This window comes from Parasteatoda tepidariorum, chromosome 8 (genome assembly GCF_982258835.1).
Source record: "Parasteatoda tepidariorum strain Cologne lab strain chromosome 8, Ptep-v5.0, whole genome shotgun sequence".
In the NCBI taxonomy this organism is placed as follows: domain Eukaryota; kingdom Metazoa; phylum Arthropoda; class Arachnida; order Araneae; family Theridiidae; genus Parasteatoda; species Parasteatoda tepidariorum.
Genome location: NC_141762.1, coordinates 68721837 through 68742690, shown reverse-complemented (window position 1 = coordinate 68742690; position 20854 = coordinate 68721837). Strand labels below are relative to the sequence as shown.

At 29.2% G+C, this 20854-nt stretch overlaps 2 protein-coding genes across 4 annotated transcripts in view; one reads left to right on the top strand and one right to left on the bottom strand.

Moving 5' to 3' along the window:
- The window catches only part of LOC147806258 (uncharacterized), a 43026-nt gene extending 24025 nt beyond the window's left edge, over nucleotides 1–19001 (bottom strand). For both annotated transcript variants that reach the window (XM_087169051.1, XM_087169052.1), the window contains exons 1-2: nucleotides 17501–19001; nucleotides 443–686 (exon numbers count right to left, since the gene is read on the bottom strand). In XM_087169051.1, the coding sequence (XP_087025177.1) occupies nucleotides 443–686; nucleotides 17501–18322 (1066 nt within the window). In that variant the 5' untranslated portion in view covers nucleotides 18323–19001. The remainder of the gene's footprint in view (nucleotides 1–442; nucleotides 687–17500) is intronic.
- Nucleotides 19002–20769: 1768 nt separating this feature from the next.
- Nucleotides 20770–20854, top strand: part of LOC147806257 (eye-specific diacylglycerol kinase-like) — a 98433-nt gene continuing 98348 nt past the window's right edge. The window contains exon 1 of one of the 2 annotated variants that reach the window (XM_087169050.1): nucleotides 20770–20847. In XM_087169050.1, coding sequence (XP_087025176.1) covers nucleotides 20837–20847 — 11 coding nt within the window. In that variant the 5' untranslated portion in view covers nucleotides 20770–20836. The remainder of the gene's footprint in view (nucleotides 20848–20854) is intronic. The other variant, XM_087169048.1, reaches the window with a different exon arrangement.

The following is a 20854-nucleotide window of genomic DNA, read 5'->3' as shown; positions in this document are numbered from 1 at the left end:
CCTTTTATTTTTGTCGTGAAACAAATCCCACTTTGCCTTAAATGACGAGCCACACAACTGTCTAAAATGTTACGCGGATCGAATTTCTTTCTTTTTCTCATAATTTTTCAATGCAATTAAAAACTCCGCCTTACAAGGGTTTTTATTTTTACGCAGACAATCGCTTTGCGATGCCTTGCAATTAGAAAAGAACCCTTAAATTATTACCCCGTAAATTATTAATGCCCGCAATTATTAATACCCCTTAAAATATAATTACCCGTAAATTATTAATACCCGTATTTTATAGATAAAATTTTTCTAAATGTTGTGCAATCAAGGCTATTCAAGGTTCTTCAAGGTATTAGACGCAGTATCTCAGGAGGATATGACTGATGATTTGTTCAATCATCATCCCCTTTGAATAAGCATTATATCTTAATTTAAGGAAATAGTTACTTACTTATTCTTTCAACATTGATGAGGAGCATACCAGCTGCGGCCACATGGGTTTCCCGAATCCACGAGAAGAACTGTACTTGGTCTCTGGAATGAATAAGGGGATTGTCTTCTGGAGGAAGGACTATCAATCCGGATGTCGAAGAGATGGGCGGAAGAGGCAGCGGGCTCTCTTCAAAGTCCAAGATCACATGGTACTTCCTTTCAGGAATCGGAATTACGCGCATACTCAGAATGGGATCTGGATTCTGCAATTGACAAAATAGGATTTATTTTTAATTACACCTTACTTTGATACTGAATTCTAGAAATAATACAAAATTTACACAAGGAAAAGTTTTGTTTCTCAAATTACCTTATTGTATGGTAATTAAATTTCTGGAAAAATAAATCATACTTCCTGTCAATAAAACCAAAATATACTTTCCTTAAGCAATTCATTCGGCAATTTTTCCATTCAAACGATAACGGCTTGCCTGAACTTCTGGTTTTCAAAATTATAGTTCATATTACCACATATTAAATAAAAAATACAAAACTGAAGAGTAAATTCGACCGAATAATTATTTTTTCATGCAGGTATTACAGGTATCGTCATAAAATTATCAAATTTTACCACATTTACCAAATTTTAACACATATTGTAAAACAATATTTTATTGCTGATTTCACCAGAATCATTACACCGGTAAGAACTTTTCTATGTTCTCATAGAGCCAGAAACAAGGTAAATATCTGGTCATTTTGACCATACTTTTTGCTCTGTGTACTATAAATCGAAAGTGAATTGTTATATAAAATAAAACAGGACATTCAGTAATCACCATTCCAATTAACTCTTAAGTCGATAAGACAAGAGCTTAATATGGGCATAATCCAAGGCGTAACATTCAATGGTCAAAGATACAACATATACAACATATATAGATGCAAAGATGTAGCAAAGATATTGTGGTCTAAGATACAACATATCAAGGAGCCGCAATGGCTCAGGGGATAGAGCGTTCGCCTTCTAATGAGGGGAACTAGTTCGAATCCCAGCGATTCTGGTTGATACGAATCTGCATCCAGCTTGCACCGATCTCATTGCTGACGTGAAATATCCTGAGTAATAGATCGATCATGGGTTAGAGTCCCCTTACCGTTAGGCTAACCGGGGGAAGCTCTCGTGGTCTTTCTCCCCATATAATGCAAATGCGGGTTAGTTCCATCAAAAAGTCCTCCACAAAGCCAAAATTTCTCCCAATACTTGATCCAGGGGTTCCCTTGTCTTCTGGATTGGGTTCAAAATTACAAGGCTACGGAGTTGAACATTAGTAGTCTTAAAGCCAAATATTGGGTCTTCTGTTCAACGACGTTTATAAAATATTGTGACCAAGGATGTAGTATTGTGTTCAACTTGGAATGGTTTTTCTTTGTTTTGAAATTTTTCTTTACTGAAGTGCATAAGGCTATTTGCTTGCGAGAATTTTTTATAGATATAAAAATATATTATGAGTTTTTCGCAAAGTTATACAAATTATAATAAATAATAGGTAAGGAAATAAAATGTAATTAAATAAAGTAAAGTAATGTGATTTTCTAAATTTCGAACTGAAAAAAAAAACGAAAATTGCGTAAGAAAGAAGAATGCTGTAAGAAAACTTCTTTTGAAAGGTTATAATAATTAGGTTATAAAGATAATAAGGCTTTATAAGGTTATCCTTTAACTATTATAGTTATTCTGTTTTTCATACTCTTTAAAAAATGAGGATTATGATTAATGAGCAGTTGGTCTAAACCGGACAATAAAATGAACACTTCCAGCAAGAACAAAAGCTTTTAGAATTAATTTGGTGAGCAATTCAAGACACTAATGCATGGTATTACCAAATGGTAAGTTTAAAAAATAAGTAGTTCAAGATTTCATTAACTCACACAAATTTGACATATCATAAATTAATAATTATTTGCTCATTTTTTAATATATTTTTGTTTTGTTTTTACCACACTAAATGACGGCGCAAATTCGGTGAGATAAATTTCTATCCACCCCATGGAAAAAAATATGGTCAAAGCTACCAGAATATGATAAAACTTAGCGTGTTTCTGGCTCTGTGGGAACATCAAAAAATTCGGTAATTTTCCCCATAGCGCTTTGGTATTGATTTCGATGAAATTAACAATGAAATATGTCTTTATAATATGTGATAAAATTTAGTAAATGTTGTAAAATTTGGTAATTTTATCATGATACCTTAGAGCATGATATAAAAGCTATTCGCTCGGTTAATTTACTTTTACATTTTCGTACATTTCGTACAGTTTCGTACATTTTACTAAACGTGTAAATTTATTTTTAATGGCGGGTACTTGGGATATATTGTCCCATTGGCCTCTTAATTCCAGAACTGCTACTCTCTTCTCGTTACCCAGTGGGCACCTGTGGCGAAGCCACGGCGGTGGAGCAGCGTCGCCCACGTCTCACAACCACAAACCCGTTTATAGGGCGGGTCACATTCACACAATCACACGAAGGAGAAGGGACATAGAATACAGAGAGAAAGAAACATCCATGCCCTGAGCAGGATTCGAACCCGCAACCATCGGCTCCGCAGTCAGGCACGCTAACCACTCGGCCATCTGGTCGGCAACGTGTAAAAATACGACCTGTAATTTTGACGGCCATAATTTCTGGTAAACCGATGACATACGAGCTGAAAAACCTTACCAAATGAATGGTTTGAATATTGTATATTTCGCTTTTATTATTCAGAATTATGTTTCCTTTAACTAGAAATGTTATAGTACAGTAACTTTAAAAGATTTTTTTTCTTCGTGTAATGTGGTTAAAAAACACTGAAAGATGCTAGTAGCATTATTTAAAATTCAATTAATTCGGTCCCTGTTGGCTTAAAAAAATTACAAATTTTCTTACTCTAAGTAAATTAAAAGTTTAACAGAAAAGAAGCACATTTCTAGTTGATTGTAAGTCTATTACTTTTTAACTATTTGGTGTTTTTTTTAAGAAAAAAGGAAGATTTTACGACTTCTTTGCAGGAACATGTACCGACCTTTGCTTAGAATTTACAATACTTTGCTCTCCTTTTCTCGAGGGACTAAAAAGAGGCTTTAAAGAAAATTAAAACATTTTTAAAAAACAGGATTCAAAATTAACTACTCCCAGAGATTCTCGTTAAGTTTAGCAATCTTGTTCATTTATTTAGTGTGATTCTTGAATTTAATATATAGCTATGTTCTATCCATTTCGCATTTATTCAAATGGTACATTTGATTAGATGCACTTCTATGATGAATTATGACACAATTTGCATTTATGTATGCAAATAACCGAAAGACATTTTTTTTTGTTTTTATGTCAATTGATTTCATTAACTATTCGGTGTTTATAAAGGTTGAATTTAAAAAAAAAGCAGTAAAAAGCGAAAATGACATTGAAAATGGTAAGAAACCTCTCTATTTTTATATTCTAAAAAATAAAATGTGATATTTCGTTACAGTTAACATTTTTATGACACATACGAAAATATTTCGTTTATATTATTTTTAACTTTCATTATCTTTTAAAAAAATAAATAAGTTTTTATTTCTTAATATTTAACGGCAAAACATTTTACTAAAAAACAGAAAACTGAAACACTTTGTGGGATGCTGAACGTTGTAGAGTAAACTGAACACTTTTAACATATTAAAAAGCATATAAGTAATCTTAGTATAAGGCAATATCAAGAAATCAAATGAATATGAACAAAGGAAATTATTCAGTATTTAGTCAGATTTCTTTGAATATTTTACGCTAAAATGTTAATGCGTTTTGAATTATAAATGAACTGAAATCCTCATGTAAGTGATTCTAATGAAATGGAGCTTTTCGTATTGCTTCATTCTCTTTTTTATTATATGCAAGATAATTGAATAGTTAAATTAATAACTGAATATGGCAGATTCTAATTAACTTATTAGAATTATTAGGAGACTGTCGTATAACCCCGGGCATACCTTTTTAACTTCAAACATTATTTACGGTTTTATGTTTACTATAACATTTGCACTTCTTTGATTATACTTTATTTCTTTAGTCTCTAATAGTTTCAGTACAGAGGGAATTAATTGAAAATAATTTTTTTATCATACGTCATTTGTTTTTCAGTTTGGATGCATTTATTGTTATTGTTATGAGATTAATTATTGCAATTTTATTTTATTGCTATAATAACATGTATCTTTGATGCATTAGTGATTAGGAGGAATGATGCATAATCAAGTGCTTTTGAAATAATAATAATAATAATAAACTTTTTTATTTTCACTATTTCCAGGTTTTGTTTTGTGTAATTATAATTGAAACAAAATTTGTTTTTCATTATTCAATATTAAATATAAAGGACGACAGGCCTGTGTAAAGGTCAGGGAAGTGGCCTTGCATCAAAAAGGTTCTGGGCTCTAATCCCGGGCAAGTCATTGATGCTCTTTCATTCTCTGCTCTATTCGTCCTTACTGAGGGAGCAACGTTGGCCCATCTAATATGGTACCCCTGAAAAAGTGGCCAACAAATCTGCCCTTCAGATGCCTGTATGACGAAAGGTCATTTATCAGGTGGGCATTGGACAAAAATATATTAAATATTGACATTATGAGAAAGTGACATTATGACTTTATTGAGTGACATTATTTTTGACATTATGAGAAAGTGATTTGAGTTGCATGCATTCATTGTGCTAATTAAATTTCCCTACATAATTGTTAAATTATAAAACCAGACATATAGTTTAAAAATAACGCATCTTTTTCTACATTTTTTCGTCTGACTTAGGTTTAAGCTTAGCAACCAGTAAATCAACTAGTATATTATATTTACAAATGCAAACAATTATCATACTATGTTTACTTCGATGTTTATGTACGAAATTTTACTTTTAAAAAATATTACTTTTATAAATCACTGTTAAATATTACTTATAGGAAAAAAGATTTTTTAATTACAATGTTTACTACATAATATATTAATTACACGTATCAAAAATCACAAATACTGATTTAGTGTTTCAAAAAGTGTTTGTAATTTCTTGCTAATCCTAACTTATAAATAATACTTTATATTGCTCATATTGCTTAAAAATTAATATTTTATTTTTCTTGAAAGTTTAAAAAAGCTCGATTTTAAAGCTTTATCTTTAACACTTTTGAATTCGTTTTAAATAAAACAAAATTTACTGTTTCTTCTATATAACTGCTTTTATAGGTAAATATTTTTTTGCTTTTTTTTACAACAACAACACTAAATGTTCACCATTATAGAAGCGAAACTATAGTGACGAGGATCGCGAACATCAATGATCTCACATGCATCTGACAGAATGTTCAAAATCGTTGACAAACATTGAATCGGTTTAAGCAACATTATTTCTTCACTTTTTACGTTACAAATAACGTGAAAAGTGAATTTTGTGCTTTACAAATGTAAAGCACACTTTGTGCTTTACAAATGTAAAGCATGTGCTTTACAAATGTAAAGCACAAAGTTAACTAAAACTAATATTAATAATACATAAATTTTCATGTTATAGCTTAGTTCTTGATATGGTTTTCCTTTTATTCCGTATAAGATAATCAAAACGCTTTCTAACGGAAAACTATGTAGCGAATTGATCATTTTCATCTTGACAGGTTGAGCACTTTTTGTGGAACTAGTTCTTATGTTCATGTATAAGTGTTTACATTTTTGTATGCAATTCTTTTAAAAAAATGGTTTTGGGAAAATTCATAGAAATTTGAAATATTACTTGAGTTAAAATTAAAAAGAGATACAATAGCTTATTAATGTAATATATATGTTTATAATTTCGAAAGCTTATATTATATTTTATTATAAATAAGTCTATTAATTAGATTTTCTTCATGAATAGAGTAAATTCCCAGCCATGTGCATCAAAGTTTAGCGGTCCGTAAAAGCAACAGTTTGAGAATTTTAAATAAAGCAAGATTTCAGCAAAGAATAAGTGAAATGTTTAGAGGGGTAACTTGAGATGATGCAAAACATTTTTGAAATATCGTTCTCTAACGGAAAATAACTAAAGCTTGTTCCTTTTACCAAACTTTGAGAAACAAACTATAAGTTTAATTACAATATTCAAACTTCTTTTTTTCTTATCCAAATTGGAAATGCACTTTTCTCACTCTGTATTGCCATCTTTCTTTTGCAATTTTTGTCGATAAAAGCAGAAATTCTTTCGATTTTACATCGTCCAAAATGGATTGCCTATCGACTCTTTCGTTTTCGCCATTAATACAGCTGTCATGAGACTATAATCTAATTATGTCATCTTTGAGTTGTTGGGTACAGTTGTATCACGGGGCATGCAGCTTTCAAACATGTATTCTGAATAATTCAGAAACATCTCTCTGTGTTACTCAAAAACATTTCACAGTACTATCTCATTCTAATTTTAATCACTCATTACAGTACAAACGTTTCTTAATATTTCGGAAACCTGTTGTGGGACTAGGTTACACCAATAATGTCCACAATCATCAAAAGGTGCCAATGAAAAGGTGGAATGGAATTATACTAGTAAATACCAGTGAATTGTATACTAGTGAATTGGAATTTAACAGTTATAGTGGTAGCTACACAACACTCTGAAACTGAATCGGCGACAATGAGATTCCGTTTTCGATTTTCGTAAATAAAATAAATGTTTCTCAATTTATCGGAAACATGATCTTAAATGAATTTCTTTGATATTTTTGAACAATGCAGAAAATTTTTTACAAAACTCCTTAATCACTCTAGAATGTGACTTAAGAATAAAAATAAATCTCCAACATATGAATTGTAATCACTGTTTTTGAATAAATGTCCCATAATAATTCAAAACGCTTGATTGTAAGAAGAAGAAAAAATGTACACCGTGAATAGATTACTAAACAAAATTAATCAAGCAGCTTTTCACTCTGTATTGAAAGAAACTAATTAATGATTAAACTTCAACTGTTTTTTGGAATCATCTTCTTTTTTTTACACTGAAAATGGCAAACTCTTCATCTTTTTTGAAGAAAAACCAGAAACTACCAAAATATGGTAAAACTTACCGTGAAAAACCAGAATTTACCAGAATTTTCGTTAAACCGTTACCATATGAGTGAAAAACTACTAAATAAATTGCTTAAATACCGTATATGTTTGCTCTTATTACCAGATTTATGCTTCTTTTTATTGCCAGATTTATGTGTTTTTTTAACCAGACAGAAATATCAAAACTATATACAATATAATAATATTACCAGAATTTTTTTCTGTGCTCTAATCCCAACTCAACTCTCAGTATAGCATTGTATTTCTTTTTACATTTACCAGATTTATTGTATTTCTGACTGTGCCAAATTTTACCATCACACATTTAGTTCTTAAATTATAATCACCATTATGAATTTTCGAAAACCGTTCGATCCATAGTGATTGTGAATTCGTAAGCTAATACGAAACGTCAAATAAAAATGGCATCACTGTCTATTCAGTTTATGAATTGCTTAGTGTAAGAAACTGAAAAACACAGTTTTGATGACTTTTACACATTTTGAAGCATCACTCCGCTTTATGGAAAATGATTTGTTACTTACAGAACGCAACGATTGCATAAAACAATACTTAGAGTTTATCAATCAAAAAGCAAATCAAATCTTACGAAAAACCGAATTTTCAATTTTCAATTCTCTTTGCACTTCTCTTTGCATCACCTTGAAAAACAAATGCTTTACAAATGAAGTCGTTGTACCTGAAATCGCAGATTGATAAGCATTCAAAACAGTTTGAAGAATAGGTATTCTTCGTACCTGGAGGAAATAAAAAATTCATGAAGTTTTCTTTAAATTATGAATTGTAAAACTTTGATGCGCATGACTTTAAACTCACTCCATATTTTTCAACGCTAATTTACAGCACGTATTAATTGTAAAAACATATAACAATTAACTTTAAAATAACTAAAAAATATTTTATTAAAAAAAATGTGTTTACATTACGCACAATAAAACATAAAAAACACGAAAATTATTATTTACATAGATTGCTATTATCATTTAAAATTATCTACTTAAATGCTTGCTAGCGTTTCGATCTTTTTAAATTTAAAAGCCGATTTTTCCCTCCAATTACATCAAGAAACCCTAAATGAACAATTTAATGCCAGCTTTATTACGAAAAATATGTTAACGCACATTTTGAATCAGGAAATTTCTGCGTATCTCAAACAGAACGTTGGGCATTTATTTATTAAATTTAATATTAATATTTCTAACATTTTTAGACATGATTTAATCTGTAATCTTCACACAGGTAAAAATATATTCCGCAAAGAAAAAAGACTCAAATTGAAATTTTATCTGTAGATATTTTTAATCATATGTCGTAGAAAGTTATAGTTAAGATTCAAAGAGCTTTCATAACACACGAAAGAATTTTCTTTCTTAAAAACGCCGAGCAAAGAATTTTATTTTGCCGTCAGAATGCCTCAGGTTTGATATGATTAAGATTCTGTGCCTATTTTTGAAAATAAATTTTCTAAACCATATTGATAATCCTTGCCTGGGGCTTTTAAGATAAAATTTCACATCTTAAAATTCATATGACTTAGTTAAAATTTTTTCTTTTAACCTTTCGTCATATATTGAGTGCATTTAGGAAAGGAAATTAGAATCCCACTTTTTACAGAAATATCTTCAGGCGTTTTCAGAAAAACACATTAAATTTAAATTTTACCAATAATATATTTTCAGAGTTTTATAAAATGCTTTTAAAATGATAAAAAAAAATACAAAGAGGCTATACAAATACAAAAACAAATTATTCAGTATTATTTTAATGACGTGGATATAGTTTTTTAATGACTAAAACTCGGCGACTTCACTCACCATTGAATATTGATAACCAATAATTAATGATAATAAATGAATGAGTCGATTAGTACCAGACGATTAGTTCTCATTCCTCGTCGTTCTCTTAAAGTCAATATTTTTTTAAAAAAAAGCTAGAATCATTTTGTGAATAAAATAAAATTTTCTTATAATTTTATGCAAGCACGCTTTGATAATCTGTTAATCGTAACGAAATAAATGATTGCTTGTACGAAGAAAAAAATTCTAGACCAATTACCACACTGTTTCGTAATGATATTTCTGTTTAAAAAAACACTTAATTCTGGTTAATAAAACTGAAATATGCGGTATTTAAACCATTAATTTGGTAATTTTTATATTTTGACCGACTGAGAGACTATCAAAATATAAGAAATTTACCATGTTTTTGGCTCTAAGGAAACACCAAAAAGTTCGTTAACTTTTATCGAAGAGATTTGGTAATGAATTTGGTAAAATTAACAATAAAATGTTATTTGCTGAAACTTCTGAGTTTCAAAAATACAGTTCTTATTACCACACTTTTAGTAAATAATACAAAGCTCAAAAATAAATTTGATAATGAACGAAAATTTTTAATTTTTGCAGTGCTCTATGGTATCACGTTAAAGTTATAAAATTTTACTACATTAGCCAAATTTTATCACATATTATAAAATTATATTTTATTGTTTATTTTACCAAAATCATTACCAAAGTGTTTCGGTAAAAATTATCGAGCTTTTTGATGCTCCCATAGAGCCAGAAACATATTTTAGCAGCTTTGGCCATATTGTTTTTTCTCAGTGGGGATTCGAAAAATAGTAAACTATATCAAAAAAATTAAGCTTACTAATGTAGCGTGTGCGAAATAATGAGAAAAAAAAAGTGTAGTGGCTTCATTCGTTAATGATACATAACAAAAACCTTACATCATAATACCAATTGAAATAGGAAATGATTTTTATCTTCCTTGAGCTCGGTTTCTTATATTCTTAAAAACAATTAATATGAACTAGTGGGTTGCGCCCCCTGCTCGCTAACGCTCGCCAACCCCCAAAAATTGCTACGCATTCTTGTATGGTTTGCTTCGCAAAACAAGCTCGCTTCGCTCGCTGCTAACTTAGATACATTGCAAATGCACAAAATTCTAAGAATTCAAAACAATCATTCAAATCCATATAACAACTTTTTTTAAAAAAAAAAATACATCTTTTTAGTAAATACTAAGTCATTAAAATAAATTTGAATTCAAATAAATGACGCGTAATTCGTTAAACATATTAGAAATGTGCTATAGTGTAAAATCTTAAGATAAAATTTCTAAAACTGATATCTCTTTATAAAGGTTAAAGTTTTGGTTATAATTAAGTCTATTAAAAATTGAAATAAGTGAATTGCAATGGAAAAACCTGCATAAACAAAATGCTCTCTCTTGTCAAAAAATACAAAATAAACTGACCTGAAATAAAACTCAAAAGACTTCGAATCAAATAATTAAGGAAACTACTATCACGTTTAATATAAAAGGAAGATTTATTAACTAAACAATAAAATTACAGCTTCGAAGCTCCAAAAAACAAATCTCACACTCACTCAAAAAAACAATTTACATTCTAGCTAGTCACCATGGCAACCACAAAACTCTTCTCGTTACCATCTATAAACTAATATATAATAAATAAATTATTTAACAAAAAATACGATACGCATAAGCACATAATATTTTACACTCTGGTTACTTCAGTTTCCGGTTTTAAAAGCGCTATATGTTTAGTCACCTCAACTAGATTTGGCATGTGACATTTTTAGCGGCAATCATTGGTCGATTTTCTAGCGTTGCCATTCGGGGAGTTGTAATAAGGCTTTTTTTGTCGCCGTGTAAGAGAAATATGTATATAGATGTTAAGCTGTTATATCTCACAAGCTATTATATCTATTAAGCTGTTTTGTTGTTGTTTTTTTTTTGTTTTTTTTTTCGTTTTTTTCACATCAGTTTTTTCTTTTTGCCTTTTGTTACTTTAGACTTCAACACAAACGCAAGAATATAAAATTACTAAGAAAGATAAATAAGAAAGATAAATAAGACTCTCAATAACTATGGTTCCATTGTGCTTTTTTAAAACAAAAGAAGTTCGAAAAAGTTTGCTATAAAAACACTTAAAATTGCGATAACGTTCAAACAAACTTGAATTCCAAAAAAATAATGATATGTTTATAAATAAAACTAGAACTTTCAGCAAATCAAATTTCATGTCCAACCTGCTGGAATGCAACTTAACTAAATTGTTAACAGCTTGAACTGTTATTATTGAACTTCCTGTTATTCTTGAACTAATTACTCAATTTTAAATTTTATTCCACCTCACTAGTTATATATTTTTGTAGAGCCCTTTGCAAATTCAAGTTTAAAGTTAATTTCGTTTTTTAAGTTACATCTCTTTTTTGCGCTGCAAAAAAAGATGTAAAGTGAAGTCTGACACCCAAAACAACTACGGTGGGGCTCACGGTTTTTTAATATGGAAAGAAATAAGTATCATAGCAAAATTCATCAATCAGTATTTTTTAAAAATCAAAAAATATTTTTAAATTTTTGTTATCAGCAACATCTAACATTTTTATTTTCTACAATAGCTACCGTGTATCTGAAATCAAATTAATGTAAGTTGCTGCATATCTATTTTAAACCATCTAATTTCCTTTACCGCTCCAGTCGTATACGTATGTTCTCAATCATCATAGCAAAAGACGACTCTGATTTTCTAATACTGAACAATCGAACAGTTTTTTTTTAACCGAAATTGTAATGGTACATTTATTTTATCAATAATACGCAAAAAACACAAGAGCTTTTTTATTAAATCTAAATAGTTAATTCACTTTGTCAAAATTGCGTAAAATATACAAAAGTATTCTCACCGAAATAAAATGGTAAATTTATTTTGTCAATGTTATATACAATATGCGGAAGCTTTTTGCCAAAATCTAAATGCTAAAATATACATCAACATTATGACGTAAAATGCGCGTCAACTTTCTTACCAAAATTTAAAGGGTAAACTGGCTACTCCAATAATACATGGCATACACAGATACATTTTTACTAAATCTAAATAGTAAATTCACTTCGTCAATAATACGCACAGTATATCAAAATATTTGTACCATAATAAAATTTTAAATTTATTTTATAAATGTTACATACAATATACGGAAGCTTTTTACCGAAGTTTAAATGGTTACGTCAGCATTTACACGCAAAATATAAGAAAACTTTCTTATCAAAATTTAAATGGTAAACTTTCTTCGTCATTAATACTTAGAATACACAGAAGCATTTTTACTAAATGTAAATAGTAAATTTCTGTGTCATTCTTTCTTAAAATGTACGAAACAGTCTTACCAAAAGTAGTTGCTAAATCCATTCCGTTAACGTTACGTAAAATGTATTAAAACTTTTTTGCCAACTATCTCAAAGGAAGTATCATTCCGTCAGTATTACGTAAAATATACTTATAAAGAGTATTGACTTTACCGATTTCCAAACAATTTGAGTTTATTTTACGTATTATTTTAATAAATGTTTGTTCATGCATTAAAATTTTTATTTTGTTTACGTATTTGTATTGTAGTATAATTTTGTGCAGATATAAACAAACAGAATGCTCATGAATAAATTTAGACATAAAAGATTTATATTAATTGAAATATAATGTAAAACTCAAATTACTAAATAAATTTTAACTAAAAACATTTTGGGTAACAAATTGCTTTGCTTAATTAAACGTTTAAATTGCGATTAAATTGTTTGTTTTACATATTATTTATAATAAACAGTTATCAATCACAGCGTAGATTAGCATTCCAGATCATTGACAGAGAACTTAATGCATATATTATCTCGGCAGTTTTATTCATCATAACGTTTATAAAATGTTAAAATATCCTATTGATATATATTTATATAAAAAAACATATTTACTTTAAATATTGAACATTTTAATTTTAATTTTTACCTACACTGCTATTATTACGTATATGATTTTGATTGTTTTCGAAATTACGAGTTAGAAACTAAAAGAATTGTTTTTTGTTTTGTAGACTGCATTTTAAGACAAAGTTACTTAAATCGGAGTCTAATCTTACTAGCCACTTTACATATATTATTTCTTGTGTAAAATTACATTAATATAAAGGATATTTCTTAAATTATTCAGAACTTAACAATCAGCTTCATGCGCAATGCGATGCATACGCAAAATTCTATATATATATTTCTCTTACACGGCACCAAAAAAAAGCTTCATTACAACTCCCCGAATGGCAACGTTAGAAAATCAACCAATGATTGCTGCTAAAAATGTCACATGGCAAATCTGGAAGAGGTGGCTCAACATATAGCGCTTTTAAAAACGGAAACAATAACCAGAGTGAGCATTATCAGGTTGTTCAATTCAGATTCATGGCCTTAAAACATGATAATATTTAATTTAAACTCAATTAGGAATTAATTAATTAATTAAAGTGAGAATACTTTAAAAGGCCGCTGTTGAATTGATATTTTTCTACTGGGAGCTACCTAAACGTCTAAAAAACGTCTAAGTGTTTGTATTGAATGCGTTGAATTTTTTTATATTTCGCGTTTATTTATGCATTGAATTTTCACGCTTTAAAATGCAGAATATTAGTGAAGCTGCTAGGGCTTTTAAACGTAAAGAAAGAGAACGTGTTCGAAGAGCCCAAGAAAGTGTTGAGGAATGTTATGAAAGACGTAGATTGCAGAGATCAAGTGCAATAATAAGTGTTCAAGATGTAACAGTAGATGTCGAAGAGTATAATATTGGCTCAACGACGGAACAATGTAGTTATTGTAATGCTTACTTCTGGGCCAAAGAAAGAAATTCTTCTGGCAAATCAATAATGCTGATCACCAAAAAATATTTCATTTGGCGATAAAACAAATTTTTGTGTTCTTGAAAATGAAAGACTTTTTGAGGGTTATTATCTCACAAGGAAAAGTTAGGGTAAAGTTTATATTTTTAAATAATAAAATTTTTTTCTAAAACTTTCAGAATTTCTAGCATTAACTAATTTATTATAAACATTTAGTTGAATTTAGGCGAGTAACTGCAATATTTGATAATTTATTTTGCTAATATGTTTCTCATTTAGCCAACGTTTTGATTTTTTCACCATGTACAATCTAGATAATATATTTTTTTAAAAGCTAATATACTTTTTTAAAAGCCAATAGGAACATTGATAGAATTCTTCTACATAAGTACAATACTATGCCTTTGATGATAAAATACTATGTCTTTGATGATAATATACTATGTCTTTGTGCTAGAACATTGTGTTCATTGGCGAGCGAGCGCAGCGAGCAGGGGGCGGAGCCTCCTAGTTTTATTTAATACATCAGTCCATTTGGTAAGCGAAAATATTAAATTACGGTTGTAAACTCACTAAATTTGCTATACTTTTAATTTTAAATGTTATTTAAATGAATGATTACTTAGAAAAATAGTATGCTTACTAATGGGTCTTAATAAAATCATAAGGGAAATACACTACTTTACAATAATGGACTTCCTTTGATACTGTTTTAAATTTCTCAAGAAATACTTAAAGATTATTTTCAATTTTAGAGATGTTTATTTTATGCTATTTTTCAAACTTAGCGGTAAGATTTAAAACTTTCAGAGGTTTAGGAGACCTACAATGAATAACGAAAGAAAACAAGTATTTTTAAACACCCATTGTCAGAAAATCAAACAATAAGATTGTAACTTGTATCGATTACTTAAGTTGTAATTTTTAATAACTAACTACATGAAATTTCGTAAATCTAATACACATATTTATAGAGATATGGACATTTTTATTAAAAGAATAATTTTTTTGTCTTACATTTTTGGCTATAACTTTAAAAAGACTTAATGGAATTAAACAAAATCTTTGTAGCAGTTCAAAATTAATTACGAGATTATTGATTTAAAATTTAAAAAAAATCATTCAAAACTGTGCAAGATGTGAGTATTTAAAGTAGTTCTTTTATTCTGCGCATGAGCATAAAAAATTTTATTTTTTACCTTTATAATTTTGAATTAAATCGTATTTGGCAAGTAATGAAAAGGTTGGATTTTAATATCTTAATAATTTAAATAAATAAATAATTTTCTAAGTAATTTTCGCACTGTTTAAGAGAAAGCTCAAAATGATTAGGGGTTTGCCACAAATTTCATTTTGTACTACTAAACAAGATTTATCAAAAATGAAACCATGTGGGGAACATCTCTCATAAAAATATGTTTTCTTTCGCGTGTTTTCTTCCCTTATACCATCACATTTTGGTTTCCGAACGATTATTGTAAGGTATTATCATCTCTTATTAAATTTTGTCTTATGATACAAAAGAAATTTTTGTAGAAAATCCCGGATCATTTTGCGCTTCCTTTTTAAGAAGTACAAAAACTACTTGGAAAATTGTTTGTAACTTTTACAATTTTTAAGATAATCAAATCAAACTTTTTTCACTAGTTACCAAATGTGATTCACTACAAAATTATGAAAAAACTTTTTGAATTTTTACTACGATTGCGTAGTTTAAAAGAATTATCTTTAATGCTTACATCATGCGCTGTTTTTAACGATTTTTTTTCAAAATCTTAAATCAATAATTTCAAAATTAATTTTAAATTGTTCAAAAAGTTTTGTTTATTTCCATTGGGTACTTTTAAAGTTATAGCAAAGAACACAAGGCTAAAAAATTTTTTTATAAAAAGGCCCATATCTTCATTAATATTTAAGTTAGGTTTACGAAATTACATGCAGTTATTTAAAATAACAAAATAAGTAATCGATACCAATTGCAAGCTTATTACTTGATTTTCTGGCATAAAGTGTTCAAAAATACTTGTTTCCGTTCGTAATTTATTGTTGGACTTGCAAACCTCTGTAAGCTGTAAATCACATTGCTAAGTATGAAAATTCGCATGAAGTAAACACCTCTAAACTTATCAAATAATACTTTTTATAGAATTTATTGAAATAAATGTAAAAAACTGAAAGTAAATCTTCTATTATTATAGGGTTGGACAAGCATAATCAAGCATAATTCTTATTAGTACATAATATAAGTTAATAATTTCAACTATCCTTAAAATAAATATCCCATGAAACAACATGGGTCTTATCCCCTTAGTATTTTAAAAAAATGCGCAATCAATATTAAATTCAAAGTCTATTTAATTCCAATGGTTTAATTCTTAAACAGACTTACAGATTTTTTTAATTATTTGGTGGCATATATTCAATATATTGCAAGTTAATTTTTTTAATCGAAGAAAAATAATAAAATTATTGGCTAGACAGTATAAGATTCTTAAAAATGTCAATATGGAGTCTTTAATTTTAATCAAATAATGTTTTAATCAAATGATTTATTTTAATCAAATGATGTTTTAGAAATGTTTTCAGTAATATTGTTAATATTCAGTGTCAATAAAATCGACCGGATGATGAAATATCCTATTACTGAAACTGAATTCAAATAATTCTTAACTTTAAACAAATTTATAGCTATTTTTTTTTACGGAATCAAACCATTATAAGGCTTTAATTCAAATCACTAATAAACTATGAATTTTAATATTAAATAGCTAAGAAAAAATTTAAAATTTGTTAATAAAATTGACCTAATGTTTAAATATTCTATTAAAATAAGGTTATTGATGCCAAATTCAAATCAGTTTTAATTTTAAACAAATTTATAGTTAAGGACATTATTAGGTTTTAATTCAAATCAACAATAAATTATGAGCTTTCATGTTAAATAACTAAGAAGAAATAAAAATAAAAAAACTGCTAAATAATATACAATATTCAACTGATCAGCTAAAATATTTCAGATTATTAAATACTGTTCAAATTGTCAGATTTTATATAATAAAAGTATCGGTTAAATATTAAACTCAGTAAAATATTAAATATTGCTCTTTTCTATAATACTTTTCTAATATAATTTCGTTTCATCTAGATTAAATGATGAAATCCTAGATTGTCTTACATGAAGTTTTAAAACTATTTAAGAGTCCATATTCCTCTAAACAATTTTCTTAAAAAAAAAACTAATATAAAAATACGAATGTTCATTTTTTTTAATACTCACGTGGCGTGATGGTAAAAAGCGGCCAATGTTATTGCCAGTTATAATTAGGCAGAACGCGTCACCGAAAACGTCGGTTCCTGACCTCCGTTTATCTTCTTGTATTGACACTTTCTTTTTTACATGGGCTGGAATGGATACTGGCACTAAGGGTGGAGGAACACTTGCAGGAAGTACAGGCGCACTTTCAGGCAATGCTTTCGGGAGGTCTTCTAGTCCATTTTTTGGTGATTTCACTGGTGGTTTGGGGGCCTTGGGTGGAGGTGGCGGCAATGGGGACGGCGGTGGTGTTATTTCTGTTTTTGGAAGAATTGCATTAGGAGGCTGAAGGGTTGTTGGCCCTGGTGCAGAAGCTGGAGGTGCAAAGGTTTCAATAGTGGCTGATAATGGCCTTTTAGTCTTTTTCTCAGACATTGGCTTCCCATCGCTAGTCACACTTCTTTCGCGTTCTGGGTGATTAGGGATAGCTAGCGTCGGTGTCCTGGTAAAACCCTCTTTACGAATACTTTTCTGGGTACTCGGTGAATTAGTTGGACGCTTCATTAATTTTTTAATAGATCGCCCAAAATCAACCTTTGATTCTTCTGCAGGTTTTGGTTGAGGTTCAAATTCTCTTCTCGCTGTCTCCAAGTTTGGACGATAAGCGTTCATAAAATCTTCGAATTCGGACCTTTCGGTGGCTAAGGGTATGGTACTCCCAGCTCCCGACGGTCCGGCTCGTTTCATCGATATGTCTGTCGGTTGATGTTTTACTGATAAACTTTTTGGATTGCGTATCGAAATGTCTCCTCGACAGTTAACTGCACCACTGCTATTTGGAGACATACACTGTATGTGAGTAATAATACAGCAGAAAAACAAGCTTTCATTTAAAATAACTCAAGGCACCACACATATATACAAACTGAATAAATAATAAAAATTAATGCACACGTTCATCTTTTTCGTCGGCGATAAAATTTTTGTAATTTGGTTAAAGATTTGAAGCTTTCACTAGTCATTTCTTCCTAATATTTATCGTGCAGAAAACACTAATCGTAATAATGCATTTGTTAACAACGCTCTACACTGATCAACAACTGATATACAACGTATCCTGATACACTTAGACCTTTACTTGGAATTTCACATGCTTGTTCACAATTGCGTTCGATCGAACTATAAATCCATTGATTAATCCTTGACTCTGCAACACCATTGAGAATATACTTGCAGAAGTTTTAAGAGCACAAAGAATGATGGAATGCTTTATTACCAGAAATTAAAAATGAGTGTCGTACACACTTATTTCAGGAACTAATTTCGAAGAATCTATCTCATCGCTGGATATGTTTGTAGGTAAAATTGATCTTAAGCCAAGATTTAAGAACATAGACTCCATAGGTAGTTTTCATCCACGCATGGCATCATCGGGAAAATTTTGACACAGGCAGGCGAGACACCGACATCAATACAGGGCTTAACCACCACCGCCAGATGCAGAAACCCTTTTTCTTATTTCAAATGCATCAAGGAATGGATCGGGGACCTGGCGTCGAATTTAGTTACCAAAATTCAGCCCACGGAAGAGAAAGGATATTTTTGATGTCGTTCTAAATATATTTTCACACGCTTTGGCCTGTCTCCAGAGGAACAGGACTTTTCCCTTCGCCTTTTTTTTATTTTATTTATTCTGATTTCCCTTTCTCTTTGTTGCTTGCATTTTAAGCTGTTGAATGGACTTTTGGATTGTCTTCGGAAAAAGATACAATGGGATTGGAAATTGGGTGCGCTGGCGCTTTTGTTTGTGTATTGGATACCCTTTTTTCTCTCGCCAAGCATGCGAAGCGCTGGGTGATATATATTTGGATGAGTGAAGCTCGTGGCAGAGAATGAAGTAGAGATTTGCATTCTGTTCTAAGTAGAAGTTGATATCAGTTTCTGTTAAAAGTATTGAGGAAAAGATAACATAAACATAATATCGTACATGTCATATTTTTAATGTTAATGTATTAGATTATTAAGTTTTAAAAATTCTAAAAATTAAAAGCCCTGTCTCCCTTTCGAAAAATTAAATATTCGACATTAAAACTTAAATGTATTTATTGCAACATATAAAAAAATTTAATGAATTTTTTAACTTTAGATTATTAGGTTACTTTTCGAAATTTTAGAAAAGAATTGTTACAGCAATAAATATTGTTTGAAACAACAACAAAATTTTAACAAAATAAAACTTTTTTTTAAGTAATGTGAAATTTGGTTATTCTTAACAGCAATTCATAACGCAATCAAGAACATTATTTCAGGTCAATTCCTCATTATTTAATATTCAGGAATTGACCATTTAAAAAATGATCAATTTTATTTTAATGCTTTTTAAGTTTTTAAATGACGTTTGTAAGTTAAAAATTATAATTTTATAAATTCACATTATTTCTATAAATAACGGCAACACAAAAAAATTCGTAAAAACTTGAGTTTATCGAAGTTATTAGATACTTTCAGCTGTTTTTATAAAAAAAAATATTTAGATAATTTTTTACACTGATGACTTATAACTATAAATCGAGAATTTAATTTGACGTAGTAAAAAAAGTATTTAAATGAAAAACATTTGAAAGAAAGCAAAGTAATTTTGCTTTTTTAGTAAAAGAACATTAAGTCATTTTGTAAAAGTAATCGTACAAAAAAAAGTTTGTTGCTTATTGTAAATTTAAGTACATGTTCTAATATAAAGGACTTAGATATCATGTTTTGATAAGTATATGTTAGGCACTTTTTAGAAAGTTTACGAAATATTAAAATGTCAAAAATAATTATACTAAAATACAAAGATATATTTTGTTTCGCATTTCAAAATATTCCTCTGATGTTCTAAAAAGAAATATGAGTTTAAATTTATGACATTTCAGTTCATTTTTTTTAATATACGGAAATTCGCCACAAATCTCCTTGAAAAATGTGAAATCGTAGCAAATTTGTGTAAAAAAACAATTTTAAATAGTGTTTTCGACATTTTCTGATAACGGATGAAATACTAAGATTCACGAGCTTTCTTCATAATTTTTATTTCTCTTAACTGAACATTAGGGAATAAGTTCAATTAGTTTAAATCAAAATTAAAATTAAATGACATTTCTAAAAACAATAAAGTTTTTTATGTTTAAGTAATGAAACACTTACTGAAAAAATTACGCTTTGTCATTGTCGTCACCGTATGTATTTTATAAAGAATCCTTATTAAGACAGAGACAAATGTAAAGGGTAAAAATGTAACTGTTCCAAGAGAAGCCTTTGAAATGTTAAATATTTCCTGACTTTATTGTTGCTCATACCCGCAACTGCAAACTTGAGATAATGGCCTCCCCGTAAGTC